The sequence below is a fragment of the Hemicordylus capensis genome, chromosome 13 (assembly GCF_027244095.1).
Source record: "Hemicordylus capensis ecotype Gifberg chromosome 13, rHemCap1.1.pri, whole genome shotgun sequence".
NCBI lineage: Eukaryota > Metazoa > Chordata > Lepidosauria > Squamata > Cordylidae > Hemicordylus > Hemicordylus capensis.
Window position 1 is genome coordinate 16,701,215 of NC_069669.1, and position 23,641 is coordinate 16,724,855.

General features: G+C 41.4%; 1 protein-coding gene across 9 annotated transcripts in view; it reads left to right on the forward strand.

Moving 5' to 3' along the window:
* SDK1 (sidekick cell adhesion molecule 1) overlaps positions 1 to 23,641 on the forward strand; it is a 733,784-nt gene that overhangs the window by 158,836 nt on the left and 551,307 nt on the right. For all 9 annotated transcript variants that reach the window (XM_053276314.1, XM_053276315.1, XM_053276313.1 and 6 more), the window contains 2 exons: positions 11,793 to 11,899; positions 21,305 to 21,452. In XM_053276314.1, the coding sequence (XP_053132289.1) occupies positions 11,793 to 11,899; positions 21,305 to 21,452 (255 nt within the window). The remainder of the gene's footprint in view (positions 1 to 11,792; positions 11,900 to 21,304; positions 21,453 to 23,641) is intronic.

Here is a 23,641-nt window from a genome sequence, read left to right on the forward strand (position 1 = left end):
TCGTATGGTTTCTCACATGAGCTATTATCCTCAAGATTGGATAAGGCTAAGGATATTTTTTTAAACAGGTCTGGGATATAGAGTTCCAGAACAATTTAAGTCAAACTTCAAGTATATAGCAACCTCTCAGAGAGTCCTTAAGATCTCTCCCAGCAGCTTACCTATCCACATTCTAAGTATCCGTGGGCCTTTTCTAGGGATCGTCTTAATGCTATCTCCTTGGCATTTTTAGAAGGCAGGTACTTTAAAATTCCAGTTTCCCAGTGATTATATTTTTGTGGCTCTGTGAGACTGAGACAACTGCTCATGTCCTTTTACGATGCATATCTTACTCTGACTTTCAGTTAAGGCTGATTCAGCCAAAACATTTCCAGGCTATCCAGATGAATTTTGTCACTAACATTTAGCTGATAAATATTCCAATGCTACATATCAAGTAGCAAAAATTTTGTTTCTTAGCCACAAGGGCTCACTGCACTCTGGTAGCTCCTCCATGGCTGACCATGTTGGTCGTGGAATCTTAGAAGTAGTATTCTAGTATTTAAGAATTTTAGAAGTAATTTTGGTATTTTTGTATTGTCATCTCTGTTACTGATTATCTTGCTTATTTTGTAGACCGTATCATTACTTGTATTCTGGTCTATGACCTTAATAAAGTATAAGTAAGACAGACTAAACTAAAGCTTGACGAAGAGTAGGCCCTTTAAGGGAATTCCTCAGAGGAAAGATGCACACAGCGTTTCTCATTAATTGCACTTTAAATGAACACAGCAGGGGGTTGGGGAGAGACAGCATGGTAGTGGCGGCACCTATTTATGTTTTCATCAAAATCAGAAGCAACCCTGTGTGTGTATACAGAGCCGTCTAATGTGATACCATGTCCTTCCCCATGCTTGTCCTATGCATGCATGGTTAGTAATGGGAAAGGAATATAAACATCTAGCATCAATCAAGATCCTTGAAAGAATAAGAGAACAACAACAACAAATCCATATACTTGAGAAATCAGATTTCTTACCTCTCCCCACCCCATATGCAAGTTTTTAGTTTTGATAAGCTTTTCCTGGTGTTTTTTCTCATTTTTATTTGTGCTTGGCTGTCATAATAAGGCCTTGCATGTTTTTTTATGGAGTATATAGCTTAGAACCCACACATTGCTAGGGTTTTACCCACTGTTTGGTAAACAGAAAGCATAGTCAGTATACACAGATTAATAAAGTTAAAGGAAAACCTCAAAGTTGCAAGAGGGTAGAGGGATATCTTTTATCTCTTTCAAACGCTATCCTTTTCAGACTCTTAACTGCAGGTCTTCAAAACTCCTGCATGACTTGACCTAAGACCTGAAACCATGATTTCTGAATAGGAAGTTTACCTTTTTGTCTCGGCAAACAGAAAAAGCACATATGGGTTGAGTGTTAATACTCTGCTTCTGTTTTACTCTATAACACTTAGAATTATGTTCTGAAATTACAAGGTGACTATGGGAGCCTGGGCCCCTTAGCTACTTATTTAGAAATCTATAGTGGGTTCATGATATGGCTAAACTGTGGTGAGTCAAGGTGGGATTTTTTGGAGTTCACTGAATACTCAGAAAGCATTTTTTGTTGCATTTATGCTATAGAGTGTAGTGTTCTTTGTATGCAATTGAGACTTTAAATACATTTTAGGGTGAAGACGTCTGCTAGCTTGATTTAATCATGAAAGAAAGCAAGTGTGTCGTTTCGAGTCAACGCAATTGTTGGCTCGATCAACTGGGGCATGCTTCACTGCAGTCAATCAGCAGCAAAGAAAGTGAAGGAAGCCAAGGATATTTTAAGAGAACTGAAATGTAATGGAAGCGGTTAGAAGGGCAGGTTCTAAGAGAAAAGAGTACAGGATTCAGATGTTTTCTTCTTGAATCATAGACCTTAAATGCAATTTATTATAAATCCAGCATCTTGCAAAACACACAATGCAGTATATTTATATCATGAAAACAAGTATTTGTGGTGTTGTGTACGTTTGCTTGTAAGCCGCCCTGAGTCCTACGGGAGTAGGGCAACATATAAATCTAACTAACTAACTAAATATATTGTTACATTGCTACTATAGGAATATGAAGAAAATATATATTTTAGTACTGTTTGTTCACTTTCATCTTGACAGCATATAATACATAAGTTCCTTGTCATGATGAAAGGCATATTTATTTTGTTTAGTGTTTGATTAATTTGATTTTAACCCTTGAAGCATTTATCTTTTAATACAGAATGTATGTGAAAAGCTAATCAGAATTTACAATAACATTCAATAAATGTTACTATGAATATTTCTGATCTATTATTTATTTTTAATTGCTTGCCAGAAGCCAAGATACACTTGGCGTGTTTTTGTATTTATATTCAGGGCATTACACTTCTTCATTAGGATTAAATTATTGCAGATAAAAGTGTATTTGTGTTTTGGCTGAAAAATAATTTTGGTCTTGCTAAATTTGGACTAATTTTCATCTTATCAACAAGCCATATTGTACTATCTGGATGTTTTCCCTATAAATATAAACTGCTGCAAACTAAATCTACAGTCCGGCTAAGTTAACCAATATTTTTCTATTGACCAGTGGTAGGTAGTTTGCACCCTAAATCAGCAACTAATAAGTGTGATGTTATAAGTTACAATTAATACACTGTTGCTGAATGTAAATTATGCATTGCTAAGAGAGATTAAGTAATTCGATGACCTGTATAGCACATGCAGTGAAAACGAAAATGGGGTCTTGCCTTAACCATAAATCAGGACTGTATGACTTGTAGCCCACCAAGCCAAACACAGTCCATGTATTATATATCAAAAACAGAAAGCTTGTAGACTACCAGGACAATGGACTACGATACCACCACAGAGCTTCACGTGAGGAGAAGGTGGCACATTGTCATCCATGTTTCTAATTTCAGACATGTTGCACTGCCTGCTAGGAGGAAGTGCATCCACCTCTGCTTATGTGTAGAGTGGAACTGATGGATCAAGGCAGCTGGCTTTTTTATTTTCTTACTGTATGTTGTTAAAATCAAATTGGAGAAGCCAGCTAAAAATATAACACGTTCAGGTGCCCCTCGTAATTCGTGGGGGTTCTATTCTCACCTATAGGCATGAATACAGAAACTGCAAATAATGAAACCTTATCTCTATTGGGAATCTGGGGTTAGGTTCCTACAAATACACGCACACAGACACGGGGGGGGGCATAAATAAGAGAAATAAAGTACTCTGCCTTACTCTCCAGTTCTCGAATTTTAGCAAAAAATACAGGTGAAACTCAGAAAATTAGAATATCGTGCAAAAGTCCATTAGTTTCAGTAATGCAAATTAAAAGGTGAAACTGATATATGAGACAGACGCATTACATGCAAAGCGAGATAAGACAAGCCTTAATTTGTTATAATTGTGATGATCATGGCGTACAGCTCATGAGAACCCCAAATCCACAATCCCAGAAAATTAGAATATTACATGGGAACCAAGAAGACAAGGATTGTAGAATAGAACAATATCGGACCTCTGAAAAGTATAAGCATGCATATGTATTCAGTACTTGGTTTGGGCCCCTTTTGCAGCAATTACTGCCTCAATGCGGCGTGGCATGGATGCTATCAGCCTGTGGCACTGATGAGGTATTATGGAAGACCAGGATGCTTCATTAGCGGCCTTCAGCAATTCTGCATTGTTTGGTCTCATGTCTCTCATCCTTCTCTTGGCAATGCCCCATAGACTCTCTATGGGGTCAGGTCAGGCGAGTTTGCTGGCCAGTCAAGCACAGTACACTGTATACTTTTCAGAGGTCCGATATTGTTCTATTCTTCAATCCTTGTCTTCTTGGTTCCATGTAATATTCTAATTTTCTGAGATTGTGGATTTGGGGTTTTCATGAGCTGTACGCCATGATCATCACAATTATAACAAATTAAGGCTTGCCTTCTCTCGCTTTGCATGTAATGCGTCTGTCTCATATATCAGTTTCACCTTTTAATTTGCATTACTGAAATTAATGGACTTTTGCACGATATTCTAATTTTCCGAGTTTCACCTGTAATGAGTGTTTTAAAAAACCAAAAACCAAACCACAGAATGGCTCCATGCTGCCTTGAGACTGGAAATGACTCCAGAAGGCATTTCTAAGAGCATAAGAACAGCCCTGCTGGATCAGGCTCAAGGCCCATCTAGTCCAGCATCCTGTTTTGCACAGTGGCCCACCAGATGCCGCCGGAAGCCACAGGCAGGAGTTGAGGGCTTGCCTTCTCTCCTGCTGTGAATCTCCTGCAACTGGTACTCAGAAGCTGCAGATATGGAAACCAGGTCTCTAGGACATCACCGTGGATACATGAAACCTCAGATGCTGGAACTGCGGATAGTGAGAGTCACCTGTATGTCAACCTGGAGATCTATAGTAGGCCAGGTTTTTATTTGGAGCACTTAAGACATGGCAGACCAAATGATCCCTTCTGTTCTTCAACAAAGAGACTTATTTCCATAGTTTTCACTGATATTTCATTTATTGATGTACTATCCATCTTCTGTCATAGACTTTCTTAAGCAGTCAATTTCTTCCGGGCTGCACCGCTCCAAACAAATTGTCCATTTTCCTAAATTACTTGCTCAGATCTGCAGAAACTTTAAGTGCCCTTCTGGCATCCAGACAATGAACATTCCTTTTTCTCTCTTGCATGCAAAATGATCCCTCTATCACTGGGAAAGAAGGGCTGTTAGCTTTTGGGGATAAACTAGTACTTAATCCTAACCCTTTTCTTGCAATTCTCAAAGAAATTGTGCTCCAACAGCAAGAGCCCTGTGGAATGTTAAAGCTACTTGGAGCACAGCTTGGCCAAAGTCCGAATGGGAGATGGTTTGCAATTTCTGTATGAAGTGTTTTGGTCTTTCTAAGAACAGAATATAAGTGAAATAATTAATATTTCAAATTTGCCTCAGCAATATGGTTGCTATGTAGTGCTAAGTAAGCCACTATCTTTTAGCTTTAGCTATTCTTATTTAATGCTACTTATATCGTGGTAAGGCATCGTCTCATACTGCGCAGGAGATGGCAATGGTAAATCCCTCCTGTATTCTACCAAAAGAAAACCACAGGGCTCTGTGGGTGCCAGGGGTCGACACCAACTCAACAGAACACTTTACCTTTACTTTACTTCTGGTGAGCTTGGCCCCAACTGCACTTTATACTGAGAGCATTATTAGGCTTAACTTCCCCTTACTAAGTAAATACCAGCTGGATCACCACAACTAGGGGTGGGGAAGGGGCTTTATTGGAGTTTATCTATGAATGCTGGCAGGATCCCCTGTTATCCCCCGCTAACTAGGCCAAGAGGTACCTTTCAAAGTGGCAATTCTCTTGTATTTAGCAGGGAGGAAGCAACTGGCCCTGTACATTCCCAGCAAAGAGCAGGGGAGGAGCCATCATTGCGTGAATGGGTTTAAAGAACCCAGGCTGTCACCAATCAAGGGCTGTGAGTGTGGCCCCAGACACGCCCCCGTGTCTGACGTCAGATGCAGTGGGGCATTATTTTGGTCCCAAACAGGGCCGCATGGCCAGTTCGGATGGAGACCACGCCCTTGTGTCTGTTGTCGGACACAGGGGTGGGGCCAGCGGGCCGCAGCTGTGGCCGCACATGGGCCGCCGCCAGCCTCCCTACTCTTCTGGCACAAAGTCTTTCCAGAGGCTGTAGCTGGTGATTCTCTTGTATTTCTTAGACCAGGGATCTTCACTATTTTTCAAGCGGGGACCACCTTGGCAAAAAACCCCAACAACTTCCATTCAAGAGCCATTTCCTACTGTGCTGACCTCGCTCAGTACTGTGCTTTTCACAGTGCTGGGAGAGCCCTTCAGGAGAGATGGAGCCTTCTCTTAAGAGCTCTGTGGGGAAAGCAATGAGAAAGGCTATGCTTTCCGGCATGCTCTGCATGCTTTTCCAAGCTGTTGCAGGGGCTCAAGAGGGTTCCATTCTCCTTAAAGGAGCCCCTCAGTGCTGAGAATGGCCATCCACATGGTGCCAAGGAGACTGTGTAGAACAGGTCTGCTCAATTTAGGGCCCCTGGCTGTAGGGTCTCTAGCCTGCTCAATTTAGGGCCCCAAGACTCATGATTTCCAGCCACAGTGGCCAATAGCCAGGGATTATGGGAATTGTAGGCCATTATGTGAAGGAGGGTTGAAGATGAGCAGCCCTGATGTAGAGTATCCAGCTTTGGCTGAAGCTTTACACAGGCCCAATAAACAACTCGTCTGGGGGCTTAGGGTTGACTGAGGGCTACCACTGGTCCAAAGGCATTACAGTGAAGAACACCATCTTAGACTGTGAGGCATTTGGGGACAGGGAATAATCTTCCTCTTCTTCTTCTCCTTATCATCATCGTCATCATCATTATCATCATCATCCTTCTTTTTCTGTGTAAACTGTTTTGAGAACCTTTTCATCCAAAGGTGATGTGTGTGTATTTATTATTATTATTGTTGTTGTTGTTATTTATTTACACAGTCAGACAGGTGTTATTGACTGGTTTGTTTTATCCAGACATCGAGTCCTTCCCATGGACCTGGGATGCCAGAATTTTATCATCAATACTGTTGGTTATTATAGATATCGTCACAAAATATAGGCTGTTCCCAATAAAGCTGCTTTTTGTAATTGGCTGAAGGTGATTTCTGTGACCCCTATGGTGTTGAGGTGCTCTTTAAGGTCTTTTGGAACTGCACCCAGGGCGCCAATTACCACTGGGATTATTTTGGTCTTTTTCTGCCACAGCCTTTCAATTTCAATTTATAGATCTTTGTATTTGGTGATTTTTTCTATTTCTTTTTCTTCTATTCTGCTATCCCCTGGTATTGCTATGTTGATTATTTTCACTTGTTTTTCTTTCTTCTCAACTACAGTTATATCTGGTGATGATGATGATGATGATGATGATGATGATGATGATGATTGATTACTATGAGGATACAGTTTTGTTCAGAGTTTTATTATTGACTGTGGAAGGTATAAATAGACTTCATTGTATTGCTAGCATGAGCTGGCACAAACTTCAGGCCTGCCCTCTGTGCATAATGGGAGAAAATTGAAAACTTCCAGTTATGGTTTATAATAATCTGTAGTTTCCTGGTTCAGATGAAATGGTAAACTACAGCTTATAACAAACAAGGAGTGGAAGTCTGAGTGGATCTTGTGCTAATTAAACAAAGCATGGTTTGTTGGTACATCTGAAGCTAGCCTTAATCTTGCTTAATAATTTCTTAGAGGAGTCTGATTTTCTTCTGCTGGAAGACTCTAGCTGGGTTAGCTGGGGAGGAACCTTGCCTGGCATTAGAGGCTTCTCTTGAACAATCTGTCTTGATCAAGGGGCAAGACTATCTAGTGGAACATAGAAAGCTCCTTTTATAATGAGTTGGACCATTGGTTCATCTAGGTCAGAACTGTCCACACTGACTGGCAGCAGCTCTCCAAGGTTTCAGGAAAGAGTCTCTTTCAGCCCTAGCTGGAGATGCCAGGGATTGAACCAGAGACTTCTGCATGCAAAGCAGATGCTCGGCAGACCCATCCTCTAAGGGAATATCTTACAGCACTCAAATGTAGTCTCCTATCCAAATGCAAACCAAGGTGCACCCTGGTTAGCAAAGGGGATCCACCTTGGATTTAATTTATCCAAGGTCCACCTAGGAACAATTAATCAGTTCTCCTCTGCCATGCCTGTATCCAAGATAGAAAAGGAGACTCCTGGAAAGGAGGTAGTTCATCATTCTCTCCATAGACTTTATTTTTTATATAAGGAGCTTTTTCTTCAAGTATAATAACAAATATTAAGATTCAGCATTATTCTAAGACTGAGCATGACTGCCTTTTCGTTAAGAAAATTGTAATTTGTTGATCCTGTTAGAAGATCTCCAGAAGATGAATGAGGAATATGCAATTTTATTTTTGTTTAATGTTGGATTACCAAGATTATTCAGATATTTTATTCACTTTAAAGTTACCCATCAGGTCATTTTCAGGTTGACTAATCAGATACAATATGATAACAAAGGTAGAGCAATTAGTAACTTGAGTGACATTTTAAAGAATGCTGAACATTCAGCAGTAGTTATTAAACTGTGTCTGAAGAGCATTCTATCACTCTTAACTGTTCACATGTGGCTTCTAAGTTGTTGAAGAAAGGAAAGAGAAATGAAAAAAAAAAGTCTGCAATGTGTATGTTAGGGAATACCTTGAGTTCTCTTGTGGATCATTACTTCTCCTTTAGCCTATGAAAATTAATTAGAAATTTAAAACCATTCTTAATACTGCTTTGAACATGGGAAGGATGTGCTTCTCATGTGGGCCCGAACAGCTGCACTGCAATGCTCTATTATGTATGTACTCGGTGCTCTTCTAGATTTTAGTTGTCAGGCTGGACAGAGGCACTCTAACCCCTGGACCTTGGGAACCCAGCCTGTGGGCTCCGAGGTCCAGGTGGGTGGGGGGCTCCAGTGGATGTGGTGGGGGGGCTCCTGCCATCACCCTGCACACGCCCTGCTGCTGCCCACCCACACCAAACCTATAAAACTTTACCTTACTTTAGTCGCCAGTGTTCGTGGCTGTGGGACGGGGGGGGGGGCTTTTTTAAAAAAATTCATAGACCACCCCAAACCTATGTCTCTGGACAGTTTACAGCATAAAACAAATTAAGACAAAAATGAAAATGTTAAAACAGTTTAAAACCACAATAAAGTTAAAAAGCTTAGATGAAAAAATAAGTCATTACAGATTTTTTAATAATTGTCAGAGATGGAGAGGCTCTTACTTCAGCAGGGAGTACATTCCAGAGTCTCGGGACAGCAACAGAGAAGGCCCATCCCATATGAGTCATTGGCAAGTGCAGACAAATCTCTCCAGAAGATCTCAATTGACGTTGGGGCAGTGAGAAGATGTTCTCTTAAATACCCAGGGCCTAAGCTGTTTACAGCTCTATCAGTTATAACCAGCACCTTGTATTTTCCCCAGAAACCTATTGGTAGCCAGGGTAGTTCTTTTAGTATAGGAGTAATATGGTATCTCCGAGATGACCCAGAGACCAAACTGGCTGCCGCATTCTATACCAACTGCAGTTTCTGGACTACGTAAAAAGGAAGCCCCACATAGAGCACATTGCAGTAGTCAAGTCTGGAGGTTACCAGCATATGTACTACTGAAGTAGTTTATCTCGAGAAACAGACGCAGCTGGCATATCAGCCGAAGCTGATAGAAAGCACCTGTGGCCACCGCCTTTAGCTAGGACACCATGGAGAGATTTGGATCCAGAAGCATCCCCACTCAGAGTGCGTACCTGTTCCTTCTAGGGAAATGTGACCCCATCCAGAAGCAGCAGATCATAACTGTCTCTGGAGTTCCAACCCCACATAATAAGTACTTCTGTCTTATTTGGATTCAGTCTCAGTTCGTTATCCTTCATCTAGCCCATCACTGCCTCCAGGCAGGCATTTAGGGAGGTTATGCCTTCACCTGATGATGTTGACAAAGAGAAATAGATTCGGGTATCATCAGCATACTGACAACAGCCTACACTAAATCTCCTGATGATCTCTCCCAGCGGTTTCACTTAGATGTTAAAAAGCACTGGAGACCGTATGGAGCCCTGAGGGACGCCATATAAAAGTTCACATTTTGAAGAGCAATACTCTCCAAGGGAATCTGGAATCTGCCTGAAAGGCTGGAGTGGAGCCTCCCACACCCAACCCCCTGAGATGCTCCAGAAGGATTCTATCATCAATAGTATCGAAAGCCACTGAAAGAGATCAAAAAGGACCAACAGAGTCTCACTCGCTGTCAATTCCTAATTGGAGATGACCCAGCAGGCTGACCAAGGCAGCCTTCACCCCGTGGTCCACCCGAAAACCAGTTTGAAAAGGGTCTAGATAATCAGTTTCTCCATAACTCTCTGGAGCTGGGAGGCCACCACCCTCTCAATTACCTTGTCCAGCCATGGAAGGTTGGAGACAGGACTATAGTTGCTTAACTTTGAGGGATCCAATGCAGGTGTTTTCAGAAGAGGTCTTATTGCCTTCTTAAGACAGGGTGGCATCCTGCCCTCCCTCAAAGAAGCATTTATAATATCTACCAGGCCTTCTGCAACACCTCCTGCTGCTAGATAGTATAAATCATGTAGGACAAGGGTCAATGGAACCCTTAGATATTTAGGTAGGCCTCAGTTCTAAGCAGCTTGTCCACATCCTGAGTCACAAACTGAAACTGATACTACTTAACAACATAAGAAGAGTTGCTGGACAGCTCCGCATTGGACACTACAGTAATTGTGGGATCTGAGTCTAAGTTGGCCCAAAGAACTCATTAAAAATATCACAATGGGTAATTGATAGTTCCAAATTCTGGTTCAAGGGACTAGGGGCATGAACTAGCCCTCTCACAACTCTGAACAATTCTGCTGGACGTGAACTTGTGGAAGGCAATAGGGCAGAAACGAATCACATTTTTGCTGCATGCATTGGCTGAACATAGATCTTCAAATGCACTCTATGTTGTAATCTGTCAGATTCAAGTTGAATCTTTCTCCACTTGCACTCCAGTCATAAGAACATAAGAACAGCCCTGCTGGATCAGGCACAAGGCCCATCTAGTCCAGCATCCTGTTTCGCACAGTGGCCCACCAGATGCTGCTGGAAGCCACAGGCAGGAGTTGAGGGCGTGCCCTCTCTCCTGCTCCAAGTCATCTGCCTTGCTGCTTCAGCCCCCGTAGTTCTTCCATATACCAAGGGGCCAATTTTGAAGCGGGCTGGAGAGGACGCTTCGGAGCAATCATGTCTACTGCCCTGGTGAGTTTGCTGTTCCAATTCTACACCAAGGCATCAACAGGATCACTGGCAGAGCCAACTCTAATCCTTCCAAGGCTTCTTGGAATCCTATTGGATCCAATAATGTTCTCGGATGGACCATCCTAATAGGCCCCTCACCATTGCAGAGGTGGAGTGTGATTATGAGTCCAACCTTAACAGGATTCCCCACCCATGGAACACCACCCTGATGAGAGTAAGACCAGATCAAGTGTGTGATCAGCAATATGGTCAGAAACTTCAACAGGGATCCTAGTAAGGGAGGAGATGAACTTGTAAACCACAGCCACTCCACCTCCTTGCCCACTTCCCCGCTATCCTCAGTATATCACTCCAGTGGCTGCTACTGGTATCTATCTTATGTTTCTTTTTTAGACTGTGAGCCCTTTGTGGGCAGGGAGCCACTTTATTTATTTTTTTCTATGTAAACCGCTTTGGGAACTTTTGTTATGAAGCGATACTGTATAGAAATATTCATCTTATTTGCATTCGTAAAAAGAGACTTGAGACATCATGTTGGTGAACATATTTCTCAATACCATCACTTAGATTTCTGTTTTGCTTTTTGATACTCAGAGCAATAAATTTGCTTTCTCTTTTTCTGCCTTGTAGAAGAAGGAATATTGAGTGGTAGAAAATACTCAGATAAGTGTGTGCAATTTTAGGGGAAATGTGTTAACAAATGGTTCTTAACTATGAAATGCTATGTGATCCATTTTAATTTTTCTTGTATCTAGCACTGTATATATAGAACTGTAGGAGAAATGAAGATAAAGCTATTTATCCACTGATCGTCATTACATTGGAAGCAGAGTGAAGATTCAAACAAAAAGCAGCATTGGCTGAGATGCTCTTCCTGAGACTTGAACTGCTTTTGAAAACAGATATTAAAATAAGGTATATTTATAACTCTGTGTCTTGTGTCTTGCAGGTATGTTATCCCCTCTTTGCAAAGATCTGATGCTGGCTTCTATCAGTGTGTTGTGAGGAACAGAATGGGGGCACTCTTGCAAAGAAAATCCGAAGTTCAAGTGGCATGTATGTGTGAACAGCATTTATACCAAAAATTTCAAACAAAATTCTACCTGATTTTTTGGAGGTTGCAGTGTTATCGGCATTTTCTTTCTTTCCTCCAAAGATATATAATGGGCAATGAAGCCTCTATAGTTACACTGTATTGTGTGGCAAGATTCCAGGACACACACTAATGACAAGTAGGCATCTTTTAGAATAAGGTTGGGGAGCTGCTAAGGATGTACATTCAAAGCACCTAAAGGAGAGGTTGTTTGGTTTCAGCATACTTGCACCTGAAAATTAATGGATTGGTTGACATTCCAACTTTTTAAGTCCAAGTGAACCAGCTCCTCCAGGGTTTGCACATCCAGACCAGATGGTAGTACTTGTCAAGCTTGCTCTGATTTAATACTTGACTTTCATTTAGATGTTTGTGTTGACTCTCTAAATAATGGATGGCGGATCTCATAATTGGCTTGGAGTTGAAAGAGAGAAAACATAACTGGTACTGTTTCCTTCCTTGGAAATTCCATCTGATCTTTGAAAGATATGAATAAATATAAAATGGGTGTATGCACCAGGTTGTGAATTCAGTTGTTTCTGCTAAATTCCCCATAAGGTTTCCTATCAAATTATATCATTATTTGAGAGTAAAGATTTTTAATAATAGCAAATTTATTTATATGTTAGAAATATTTCTATCTTGCCATACTGCCCATAAAGGACATTCAAGGAGACTCACAATTTTATTTATTACTTTTATATCCTGCATTTCTGCCATGATTGAAATCAAGATGACATGCTCAGGGATCTGAGGTGGCCAGACTGGTTAGGTTTCAGCAAATGTGTCCTCCGTTCATACCTTGGTAGCCTGTTACAAGTGGTGGACACTGCTTGTAACAGTGTCCAGGGCCTGCAGCTGTGTTGTAGTGCCTGCTAGGAGCCTTTCTCACTACTTCCATGTCCTAGTAAGTTAGGGATAAGTCCGTTACCTACTGCTCTGGGGAGAGCTTACATTGGGAAGCTGTGTCAGGGACTTAGTTTGCACTAGGCACTACTTGTGGCCCAGATTATTTGACTGATCACATAGAGGGCACGCGTAATGCAGGTGTGACCCGATTGCCAGAAGGGCTGCCCCAGTCCTCCCCGTCTCATTTCCAGGCAGCGCTTGCTGCCTGACAGTGTTTATTTCCCTTCTTCTTCCTCCAGAGAGGGAGAGGAAGGGAAATAAATGCTGTCAGCCAGCAAACGCTGCCTGAAATTAGAGGGGAAGAGCATGCTTGGGCTATCCCAAACCCAGGCCACACCCCCTTTGCAGGCCACACACCCTTTGCAAACCCAGGCCACACACCCTTTGTGGTGTCACACATGCAGGGGTGTGGCTCAGGCTCCGAAGAGCCCTGAGTGAGCTCTCTCCCTTTTATTTCAGGAAACATTTGCTGCCTGACAGTATATACTTTCCTTCCTGGAGAGGAAGGGGGATAAATGCTATCAGGCAGCAAACGCTGCCTGAAATGAGAAGGGGGAAAGCTGCTCAGGGCTCTCTGGAGCCCGAGCCACACTCCCGTGCACATGAGATCACATGCAGAGGGTGTTACTGGCAGGCCATCGGGTGGCCATTTGACTGGCTCCGCTACTGCAACTTCTTAAATTGTATGTAAAAGGAGTTAGGAGCATAGGAATCTGCCATATACTGAGTCAGACCATTGGTCTATCTAGCTCAGTATTGTCTTCACACACTGGCAGCGGCTTCTCCAAGGTTGCAGGCAGGAGTTTCTTTCAGGCCTCTCTTGGAGATGCTGCCAGGGAGGGAACTTGGAACCTTCTGCTCTCTTCCCAGAGCGACTCCATCCCCTGAGGGGAATATCTTACAGTGCTCACACTTCTAGTCTCTCATTCATATTCAATTAAATCATTCAATTTCTATACCACCCTTCCAAAAATGGCTCAGAGCGGTTTACACAGAGAAATAATAAATAAATAAGATGGATCCCTGTCCCCAAAGGGCTCACAATCTAAAAAGAAACACGAGATAGACACCAGCAACAATCACTGGAAGTACTGTGCTGGGGGTGGAGAGGGCCAGTTACTCTCCCCCTGCTAAATAAAGAGAATCACCATGTTAAAAGGTGCCTCTTTGCCAAGTTATATGCAACCAGGGTGGACCCTGCTTAGCTAAGGGCACAAGTCATGCTTGCTACCACAAAACCAGCTCCCCTCTATTATGGGGAAGACTCTATTTTGGATCTGATTAGTGGTGCTAGTGTGTGTGTCTCTTTCCCCTTGTTATGTTTTCCCCAAATCACATCCCCCTGCCCTGCCCCCATTCTGCACTCTAGCTGCTCTTATGGGAGAAAATACAGGAAATCCGCACAGGAAGAAAGATTTACATCTACTTACCCCCAGCAATGTTGCTCTGATCTAATTTGGAACTTCTGCCTGCCATGACTGCTTTTAAGTAAGAATCAAAATGTCACAAGACTCATTTACAGATCTCCTTCGTAATATGTGGGTTGCTTCCCAGCTTTTCTATTCTGATATTCTTATGCAGGGTGAAATTCCTCTCACTATGTTTTTGTAGCTGTTTCAAATGTTTTATGGTGAGGAACTTCTCAACTTTCAAAATAAGTTGTTTTGATAAGTCAATAGGTGAATATAGGGTGCTGCTTTATACCAACTCAGACCATTGGTCCTTCTAGTTCAGTATTGTCTAAGGTAAAGTGTGCTGTTGAGCCAATTTCGACTCCTGACCACAGAGCCCTGTGGTCTTTTTTCAGGAGTGGTTGACCATTGCCTCCTCCCGCGCAGTAGGAGATGATGCCTTTCAGCATCTTTCTATATCACTGCTTCCCAATATAGTACCAGTGGGAATTCAAACCGGCAGTCTTCTGCTTGTTAGTCAAGCATTTCCCCACTGTGCTACTTAAGGTGACCCAGTATTGTCTACAGAACACCAACTGACAGCAGCTCTCCAGGGTTTTAGAATGGGGACTTTCTCAGCCCTACAGGGAGATATCAGTGATTAAATCTGGTTGTCCTGCATGTGAAGCATGTGATCTTACAGCCCCATCCCCAGCAAGCAACCTAACAATCTCCACATAGCTTTGAAGTTATGTGTCAAACTAGTTTCCCTTCTGGATCAGAGTGGAAGAGCTATTTAGGTGCTTTAAATCCAATCTGTTGAAAGAAAGCTCTATGCACCTGTTCCATATTGTTATCTGCTTGTGGATACAACAAGTAGAAATCTCACAACTGAGATGAAGTTTCACTATTTGTTTATACCCCACACGTCTCTGTCTGAGATTCTGATTATTGTTCCTCAGGGCACTTAATTGGAAGGTCAGCAACAGTGGCTGTCACTTGATAAATGGCAGGAAGATGAAGTGGGTGAATAGAATTCTTTATTAGACATGACCATTTACAAGGAAGTGATTAAACAGAGGAAAGAGTTATCATGAGGGAAAATGTGCTAAACTTATTTTTCCTGCAGTTTAATATTAGCATCAAGATAATAGTGTATAATGTTGTACAAATTGGCCAGGCAGCCATTAACTCTTGCTGCTGCTTGCCCCATTTTGTAGTCATTGTGCATCACAGCCTGGTTAAATAAACAGTTGGCAGGGCTGTGAAATATCGAAAGTTTAAGTGATGTGCAGCATAATCTTATGTGTGTTTTCTCAGAAGTAGGTCACTGTGTCCAGTGGGGCTTGATTGATTGATTGATTAAGTGCCGTCAAGTCAGTGTCAACTCTTAGCGACCACATAGATGGATTCTTTCCAGGATGATCTGTCTTCAACTTGGCCTTTTAGGTCTCTCAGTGGTGCATTCATTGCTGTCATGACCGAGTCCATCTACCTTGCTGCTGGTCGTCGTCGTCTTCTCTTTCCTTCAACTTTTCCCAGCATTATGGACTTCTCAAGGGAGCTGGGTCTTCGCATAATGTGTCCCAAGTATGATAGTTTGAGCCTGGTCATTTGTGCCTCGAGTGAACATTCTGGATTGAATTGTTCTTAGATCCATTTGTTTGTTTTCCTGGCTGTCCATGGTATCCTCAAAAGTCTTCTCCAGCACCAAAGTTCAAAAGCGTCAATGTTTTTTCTATCTTGCTTCTTCAAAGTCCAGCTTTTGCATCCATAGAGTGTCATGGGAAAAACCATTGTCCTAACGATTCTAATCTTTGTAGGTATAGACACGTCACGGCATCTAAATATCCTTTCCAAGGCCTTCATTGATACCCTACAAAGTGCTAATCTGTGGCATATTTCTTGACTGCTGGATCCTTTACTGTTGATAGTCGATCCTAAGAGGCAGAAGCTATCCACCACTTCAGTGTCTTCATTGTCAATTCTGAGGCTGGTTGCTGTACCCATTGTCATTAGTTTAGTTTTCTTTACATTTAGTCATAGTCCCATTTTTTCATTGTGCTCCTTGACTTTCATTACTAGAGCTTGCAGATCATCCGCATTCTCAGCTATCAGAGTGGTGTCATCAGCATAGTGCAGGTTATTGATGTTTCTCCCTCCAACTTAAAAACCACGCTCTTAAAATATCCACCAACTTAAAATATCCAGCTTCTCCCAGTATATGTTCAGCATATAAATTGAATAAAGAAAGGAGAAAGTATGCAGCCTTGTCTTGCTCCTTTGCCGATCTGGAACCAGTCTGTTTCACCATGTTCTGTCTGGACTGTGGCTTCCTGTCCTGTGTATAGGTTTCTCATGAGAACAATGAGATGTTTTGGGATGCCCATTTTCCTAAGGATATTCCACAACTTGACATGGTTGACGCAATCAAAGGCTTTTCTGTAGTCAATAAAGCACATATTGAATTCATTCTGGTATTCTTTGGCTTTCTCAATTATCCAGCATGCATCAGCAATGATGTCTCTTGTTCCTCGGCCTTTTCTGAAACCAGCTTGAACATCCGGCATTCCCCTTTCCATGTAGGGTTCTAATCTACGTTGGATGATCCTGATCATTATTTTGCTAGCATGTGAAATTAAGGATATTTTGCGATGGTTTGCGCAATCTGTTAAGTCTCCTTTCTTTGGTATGGGTATGTAGACTGACGTCTTCCAGTCTGTTGGCCACTGTGTCATTCTCCAAATTTGCTGGCATAGTTTGGTTAGAGCTTTGACTGATTCTTCTTCTGTTGCCTGCCATATTTCTGTAGCTATGCCAACTATTCCTGTAGCCTTCCAACTTGGTAATGACCAAGTGGGGCTTACTTGCAAAAAAATGTACACTGGACTCCAGCCTTAACCACTCACTTGATAGGATTAGTGAATATGTAATGGGTGGAAATCTCTTAACCAAGTTTAAGAGATTGCATGCTGTTTCCCCCCAGTCTCCCTCCATTTTGGAGCATGAATTCCTTCTGTGCTTATCTTCAGTTAAGCATTAGACTGGTCTCAAAATTAGCCACAGTTAATGGGTTTCCTGTTCAACAGAATTTGAAACCAACCTCAAAGCCTCATCCTGATTTCTTAACCGTGATTAAGACATACTGCCCACCATAATGTCTGCATTGGAACTTAGTAGCAACCAGGCAATTATCCTGCTGTGGCACCTCTTCCTGCATTAGAAAAAAAAAAGTCTGCATTTCATGTATCAAAAACAGAGAGTGAGAGACTGCATTCTCTTTAACAATGAAATTTCATTTACAAGGTAGTACGTGATATCCATATCCATTTTAAGAGATACAGTTGAGTGATCAATAAACCAGATCAGTTCCATGTTGAGAAACAAAACCTTGCATAAATAGGATGAAATTTGATTATACACATGAGCATAAAAAACCCAAAACCCAAACCCTCCAAATAGCAGTTCCTTTGGTAATGCTTATGAAGATTCAAACTTCTAAAATAAAGTGTTTGTACTTTGAGCATTACAGCCAAATGTTTCATAATAAGCGTACATAAGGAACACACTGGCTTTGTTAGAAAACAGTTCTTGGAATCTGATTGTCATTTAAAAATTAACCATGTGAAGTATGATAATTAAAACTGGATGCAGTATAGGTGTTAGCTGCTGTGTTAAAAATCATGTGATAATGGAGCTACATATCTCTGCTTCTATAGCACAGAGCTTTTATTATTTATTTAAAATTTTGTCCCATTATGCCTTTGAAAAGGAGACAAAGCCATGAATATAAATTCAAGCTTTGCTGTTTTTGTTTTAAACAATAGAGCAAGCAACTAACAGGCATAGTCTCCTCAAAACCACATGCTGTTTTCGGATTGTATTTTTACATTGTTTCATGGGCCTTTGACTGAAAAAATGGCTGCTACATTTTTAAATAAATCGGAATGTATTCATAATTAAAGCACTACAGATCTTGACCTTCACTATTAGCAACCTCTCAAATTTTTAGTAACACATTTAACTTCGATACTGGCACTTGCATGGTAACAGCTTCTAACTTGCATGATTTATACCTAAAATATGCTTCTTTAAAAACAAAATATATTTGTAAACCATCTCTAATTCTTGTATGGTACATAATAATGTTATGCTCAAAAATAATTGGTTGAGTTGTAAATTAATGCGAACGGGTGCATAAGAATTGTTAAGTACTTTTTAATTAGAACATGTCTAAATTGTGAAAGCTAAACTGATCATGGAACAACAGGGTTAATTAGAACTACTTGCATGGTTCAGTGCTTCTTCTTAAGAAGGTAATCTGATTACAGTTGTAAACAAAAGATATGGACTTCTGCAAATCATACAGTGTTAATTATTTTGGAGCCTGGAAATATCACACAGATGATTAAAGCCCAATCAAAATACTTAGGGTATTCACACAACTTATGGGCGAGTGGGGCGCAGAAGGCAGCGTCCAACTTACCTCCTGCTCCAGATGATGGTGTGCCTGCTTCCTCTTCAGGAGCGCTACTGCACACCCACACAATCTGCGCTGCTTAGAGCAGCATAGAACTCTGGAGGCTGGGACGCTGCATCCTGGCCTCCGAGTATCCCACAGTGCACCGTGTGATACGCCCATGAGATGGGTGCTCTAGGCACCCGTCTCTGTGTGCTTTTTGGCAGCAAGCAGCCCAAGCTTGTACACAGTCCTGGCAGCCGGGTTAAGGGCGTGCTCGTGCCCTTCACCTCTGCTTAAGGCCAGGCTTATCAGCTGGGTTTGGTTGTGTGAGAACACCAGGATCTGCATGGATCCCGCCGCTTTACATTATTATTATTATTATTATTATTATTATTACACTTATATCCCGCTCTTCCTCCAAGGAGCCCAGAGCGGTGTACTACATACTTAAGTTTCTCCTCACAACAACCCTGTGAAGTAGGTTAGGCTGAGAGAGAAGTGACTGGCCCAGAGTCACCCAGCTAGTCTCATGGCTGAACGGGGATTTGAACTCAGGTCTCCCCGGTCCTAGTCCAGCACTCTAACCACTACACCAGGCTAGGCTGCCTGTGAGAACAGCCTTACCGTGTGACTTGATTTTCTGCTGTACTTGGCTGGTCAATTCTTTTCCAACTAGATCATGGGTTTCTGTCTTTTGCTAGACAGAATGTTGGTCATGAGGTAGGCTTCTTGATTTTCCTCAAGTTAATTTTCCTGGTGTCTCTTACACCAGGAATCCCAGTCGTAGGTCCCCAGATATTATTGTACTAAAGCTCCCATCATCCTTAGCCACAATGATAGTGGTAGAGTTGTACTTCAATAAACAGCTGGGCACCCAAGGTTGGGAACCCCACAGCAAACCCTTCATATCAGTATGCGCAATGAAAGTTTTTGGATAGCTTGTCTGAATAAAGATAGTCCAGGCTCCAAAGTTATCTCCATCCTTGGACAAAGGGTAATAAGCAGAGACTATCTCTGTTCTGCTCAGAGGTTGCTCAGTTCAGCCTCCCTTATACTCGTGTACTCCTGGCTCAATTTCTTAGCTCCTTTAGCCCAGTTTCCCAACTTCCAACCACATAGGGTTTATGGAGGGTTGATCTTTGCTGCTTTCTCTTGCAGTCAATAGTTCAAAGTGCCTTTTGCCAGCTTTGACTTGTTTGCCAGTCCTGCTGCCTTCTGCAAATATGTTATCTGGCCACCATTATCCATGCTTTGGCAACATCCCAGCTTGATTGCTGAAAATATGATTGGAAACCACCCTTGAAAAGTACTCTGGTGCTTCAGTTGGTTCAAAACACCATGGCAAGATTACCGTGTAATTGCCACAGTAATCTCATTGCACTAATACACTGTACAGATTTGCACTGGCTTCCAGTCTGTTTGTAGGCACAATTCAAGGTGCTTGAAATTACCCATAAAGCCTTAAATGGTCTGAAATTATGGTTCTTGATAGATCATTCCTCCCGTTTGAGAGGGAATCATCAGCAGTTGAGACCTTCTTCTGAACCCCTTCTATGGATGTCCCCATCTTCAGGGTGGGTTCAAAAACCCCTGAACTAGCTATTATGCCTTGCACTAGACAGCATGAATTGTCCTCTTTGCTAAGCAGGGGTTTCCTTGGCTTGCATTTGGATGGGTGACTATTTGTGACCACTGTAAGATATTCCTCTTGGGGAATGGGTCTATAGCTCAATGGTAAAGCATCTGCATGCTCCAGGTAAGGCAGGGAAGGACTCCTGCCGAAAACCTTCGAGTTTCAGGCAGTCAGTGTACACAGCACTGAGCTAGATGGACCAATGTCCTTACTCTGTATAAGGCATCTTCTGATGTTCCTAGGTAAGGTGGCTGTCTATTGGAGAAAGGGCTGTTTCTTTGAATCCCCTGCTGAGGGAGGTTCACTTGTCACATTCACTCTTATCATTTAAGCACCAGACTAAGTCCATCGTATTTATCTGAACTCAACAGCAATTGTTTTATTCAGTTTTGTTCTACCGTAGGCATCCTGTATACCTGGTTTTATTGCCATGGCTATGTCACCTTGTCAGATTAACTTTGATAAAAGCCACCTTGAGGTCTTTTATAGTGGAAAAGCAGGATAGAAGCTTGTTATACATAAATAAAAGGCTTGCTTATCTGACCAGTGGAAAATCCATCTTAGAGGAGCGATATACATATATCTTGTATACATGTTACATGTGCCTTTGGAGTTTTTTTATATGTTGTAAAATTAAATTTCAGAAGTTAATCTGCTGTTAAATATGTAATTTTTCAGTTGGAGGAAAAGTCAGTTGCCTACCCTAGGGAAGTGTCTCAGTCAGTATTGCTGACTGAGACACTTCTTGGGTGTTCTAGAGTCACTGGGCTTTACCTCATGGCTCGCTACACATCCCCAAACGTGCACTCATCAGCACTACCACAAGGTCTGTTATAATATCTTACTACTTAATTACAGCGATGCCAATGACTGCCATAAAACATAATTATTCTTCTCTGTGACCCCTAAAAATAATGGCATCATGTGTATAAGAAACAACTACTGGAATTCTGAATCTAACTTTTCCCTGCAGACATGGGAAACTTCCTAGATGCAGAGCAAAGAAAAACTGTGTCTCAAGGGCAAGCCGCTGTTCTAAACTTCCCGCACATCACAAGCTACCCCAGACTACAAGTGACTTGGTTTAGAGATGGGCACAAGATTATCCCAAGCAACAGAATGTAAGTTGAGATCAATTACTGTTTGAAATATGACTAATTGTGCTTGATAATACAGCTTACATTTTGAGTACCCTAATTAAGGTTTAATAAAGCTAATGCATCCCTTCTTTGAGATAGATGGCTGTTTTAAAGACGGGTTCTAAATTCTTTAAAGCAATTCAGCAGAGTAATTCATGATATGTTAGTGTTGTGGTCTTTTCTGAAGCATCAGTCTGAGCACTGCTCTCTGCATCCATTGTCCTAGTATGCTTTTTGAAAATGCATATCCTTGAATTAGTGGCCAGCTGAATACGTTGACTTGATTTCTGGTTACTGATAAACTTTTTTTGCATACTGAACTGTACTGAATAGTCCCTTCATTGACAGTGAAATGACAATTAGTGTTTATTTCTTCTATACCCTTTTATCCTGCACTGACAGTTTTATTTCCTTTGCTCTAATTAGCGGTTCACCCATTCAAAGTGAAATGGTTGCAATCCGATTACCTAAGCATTGTCTCCAGGTGCATTATTTTCTTATTCTACAACACGTTTAAAATGCAGTCTGAATTTACCTCAAGCTTTATCCTTTCTTTCAACTGGGATTAATTTTTTCCTCCAAGACATTTCTTTTTATAATTTAATGAGGAATTTGTAGATCATCAAGGAATTTTTGTGGGAATGTCAGATGGAGCAATGCATATGGGTTTCTCCGAGGAAATGTTAAAGAGTCTAAAATAAGCCCAATCATAACATGAGTTTAAAATGTTAGTATCGTGTTATGTATGTATGTATTTATTTATTGTTTGATTTCTATACTGCTTTTCATTAAAATAATCTCAAAGCGGTTTACAACATAATTGGAACAATGCACCATTAAAATACAAAAAATACTGCACTCCCTGAATGTTGATTTACACACTTCCTCTGTGAAAAGTATTGTACAAGCATTGGGAAACCATTAACAAAGCATGTGTAGGCATTGCTCAGCCTGTGTTTTTGCAAAGTCTGTTTCTGTCAGATCTATCTCAGATAGTCTAGGGTCCAGTCTTGGCTTTTACAGCACTTAGAGGAAGGGTTTGACTCTCAAGGGTTTGACTCAATATCTGTGCCTTTTTTGCTGCCTCCTCCACTTCCTGTTTTCCCTCCTGAACTGTCACCTCCTCCCAATACCTCTGACCTAGCCCTCCGCTATTTACTCCTGCTTGTCTTCCAGCAGAAAAGCATGTTGCAATGCGAGGCAGTTACCAGTTGAATCAGGGCCCTTGTGATACTGTCTATTTTGAGAGGCCACTGCTTCGGGTGGTCCTAGTCCAGCCCTATCAACGCAGGTGGTCCTAGTCCAGCCCTATCAATGGGCTGATCAGGAACTATGCAAAGGATGTAGCATTTAATCCAGATCTCTGCAGTGCAGTTTTACATAAAGAAAAGGCATTGTTGATGTTGCCAAATATGTTCCTGTGACAGAAATTGTTGATGATTAGTGAGTCTCATTTTGCATATCAGTATGTCAACTTGGTGCAGGAACTACTGAAACACTAGAATTCCAGATGGAATTAAGGGATGGGAGGAAAACTGAACCCTAACTTGCTATCTGACCACTATCTTCCTACATAATATTGCTTGTATTTGTTTGTAAATATGTTCAAGTGCCTTCCTGCTGGGGCCTGTACACAGAATATAAAGAAGAATGAACAATATTGTTTTAAAAAAATACATCCAAATAAGAATTATGAGAGAATGTGTCTAGAACTAAGAGATGACTTGTCTCTCAACTCAGTTTTGAAAATAAACTCAAATGAGAATGTTATAACTTTCTGAGCTTTTAGCTTCTATCTGTGTGCTTACTTGGGAATGGAATGCTTGTTTAATGACCATCTGAAATGCAATTGTGTTGTGATTCTGATGCATTTACAGGGCTTTCCTGTTTCATATCTTGCATCCGAGACACCATGCCTGACCGGTTAATGATAAATTAATTTTTTCACTGCCCTACACTTCCTTTCTAAGTTTGAGGAATACTTTCATCTTAACTGTGCATTAATGGATTTTGTGCTATTTAATATATAGAGTGATAGCTCTTTCTGATCAAAAGACTAAATTTCAAGGCAGCAGAAATCAGTAAGTGGTTGCCACAACTACAGAAACTGAAAGGTTAGAATGAAATGTATCAAAATTTATGAATACATAAAATTCTCCAATGGTCAGTAA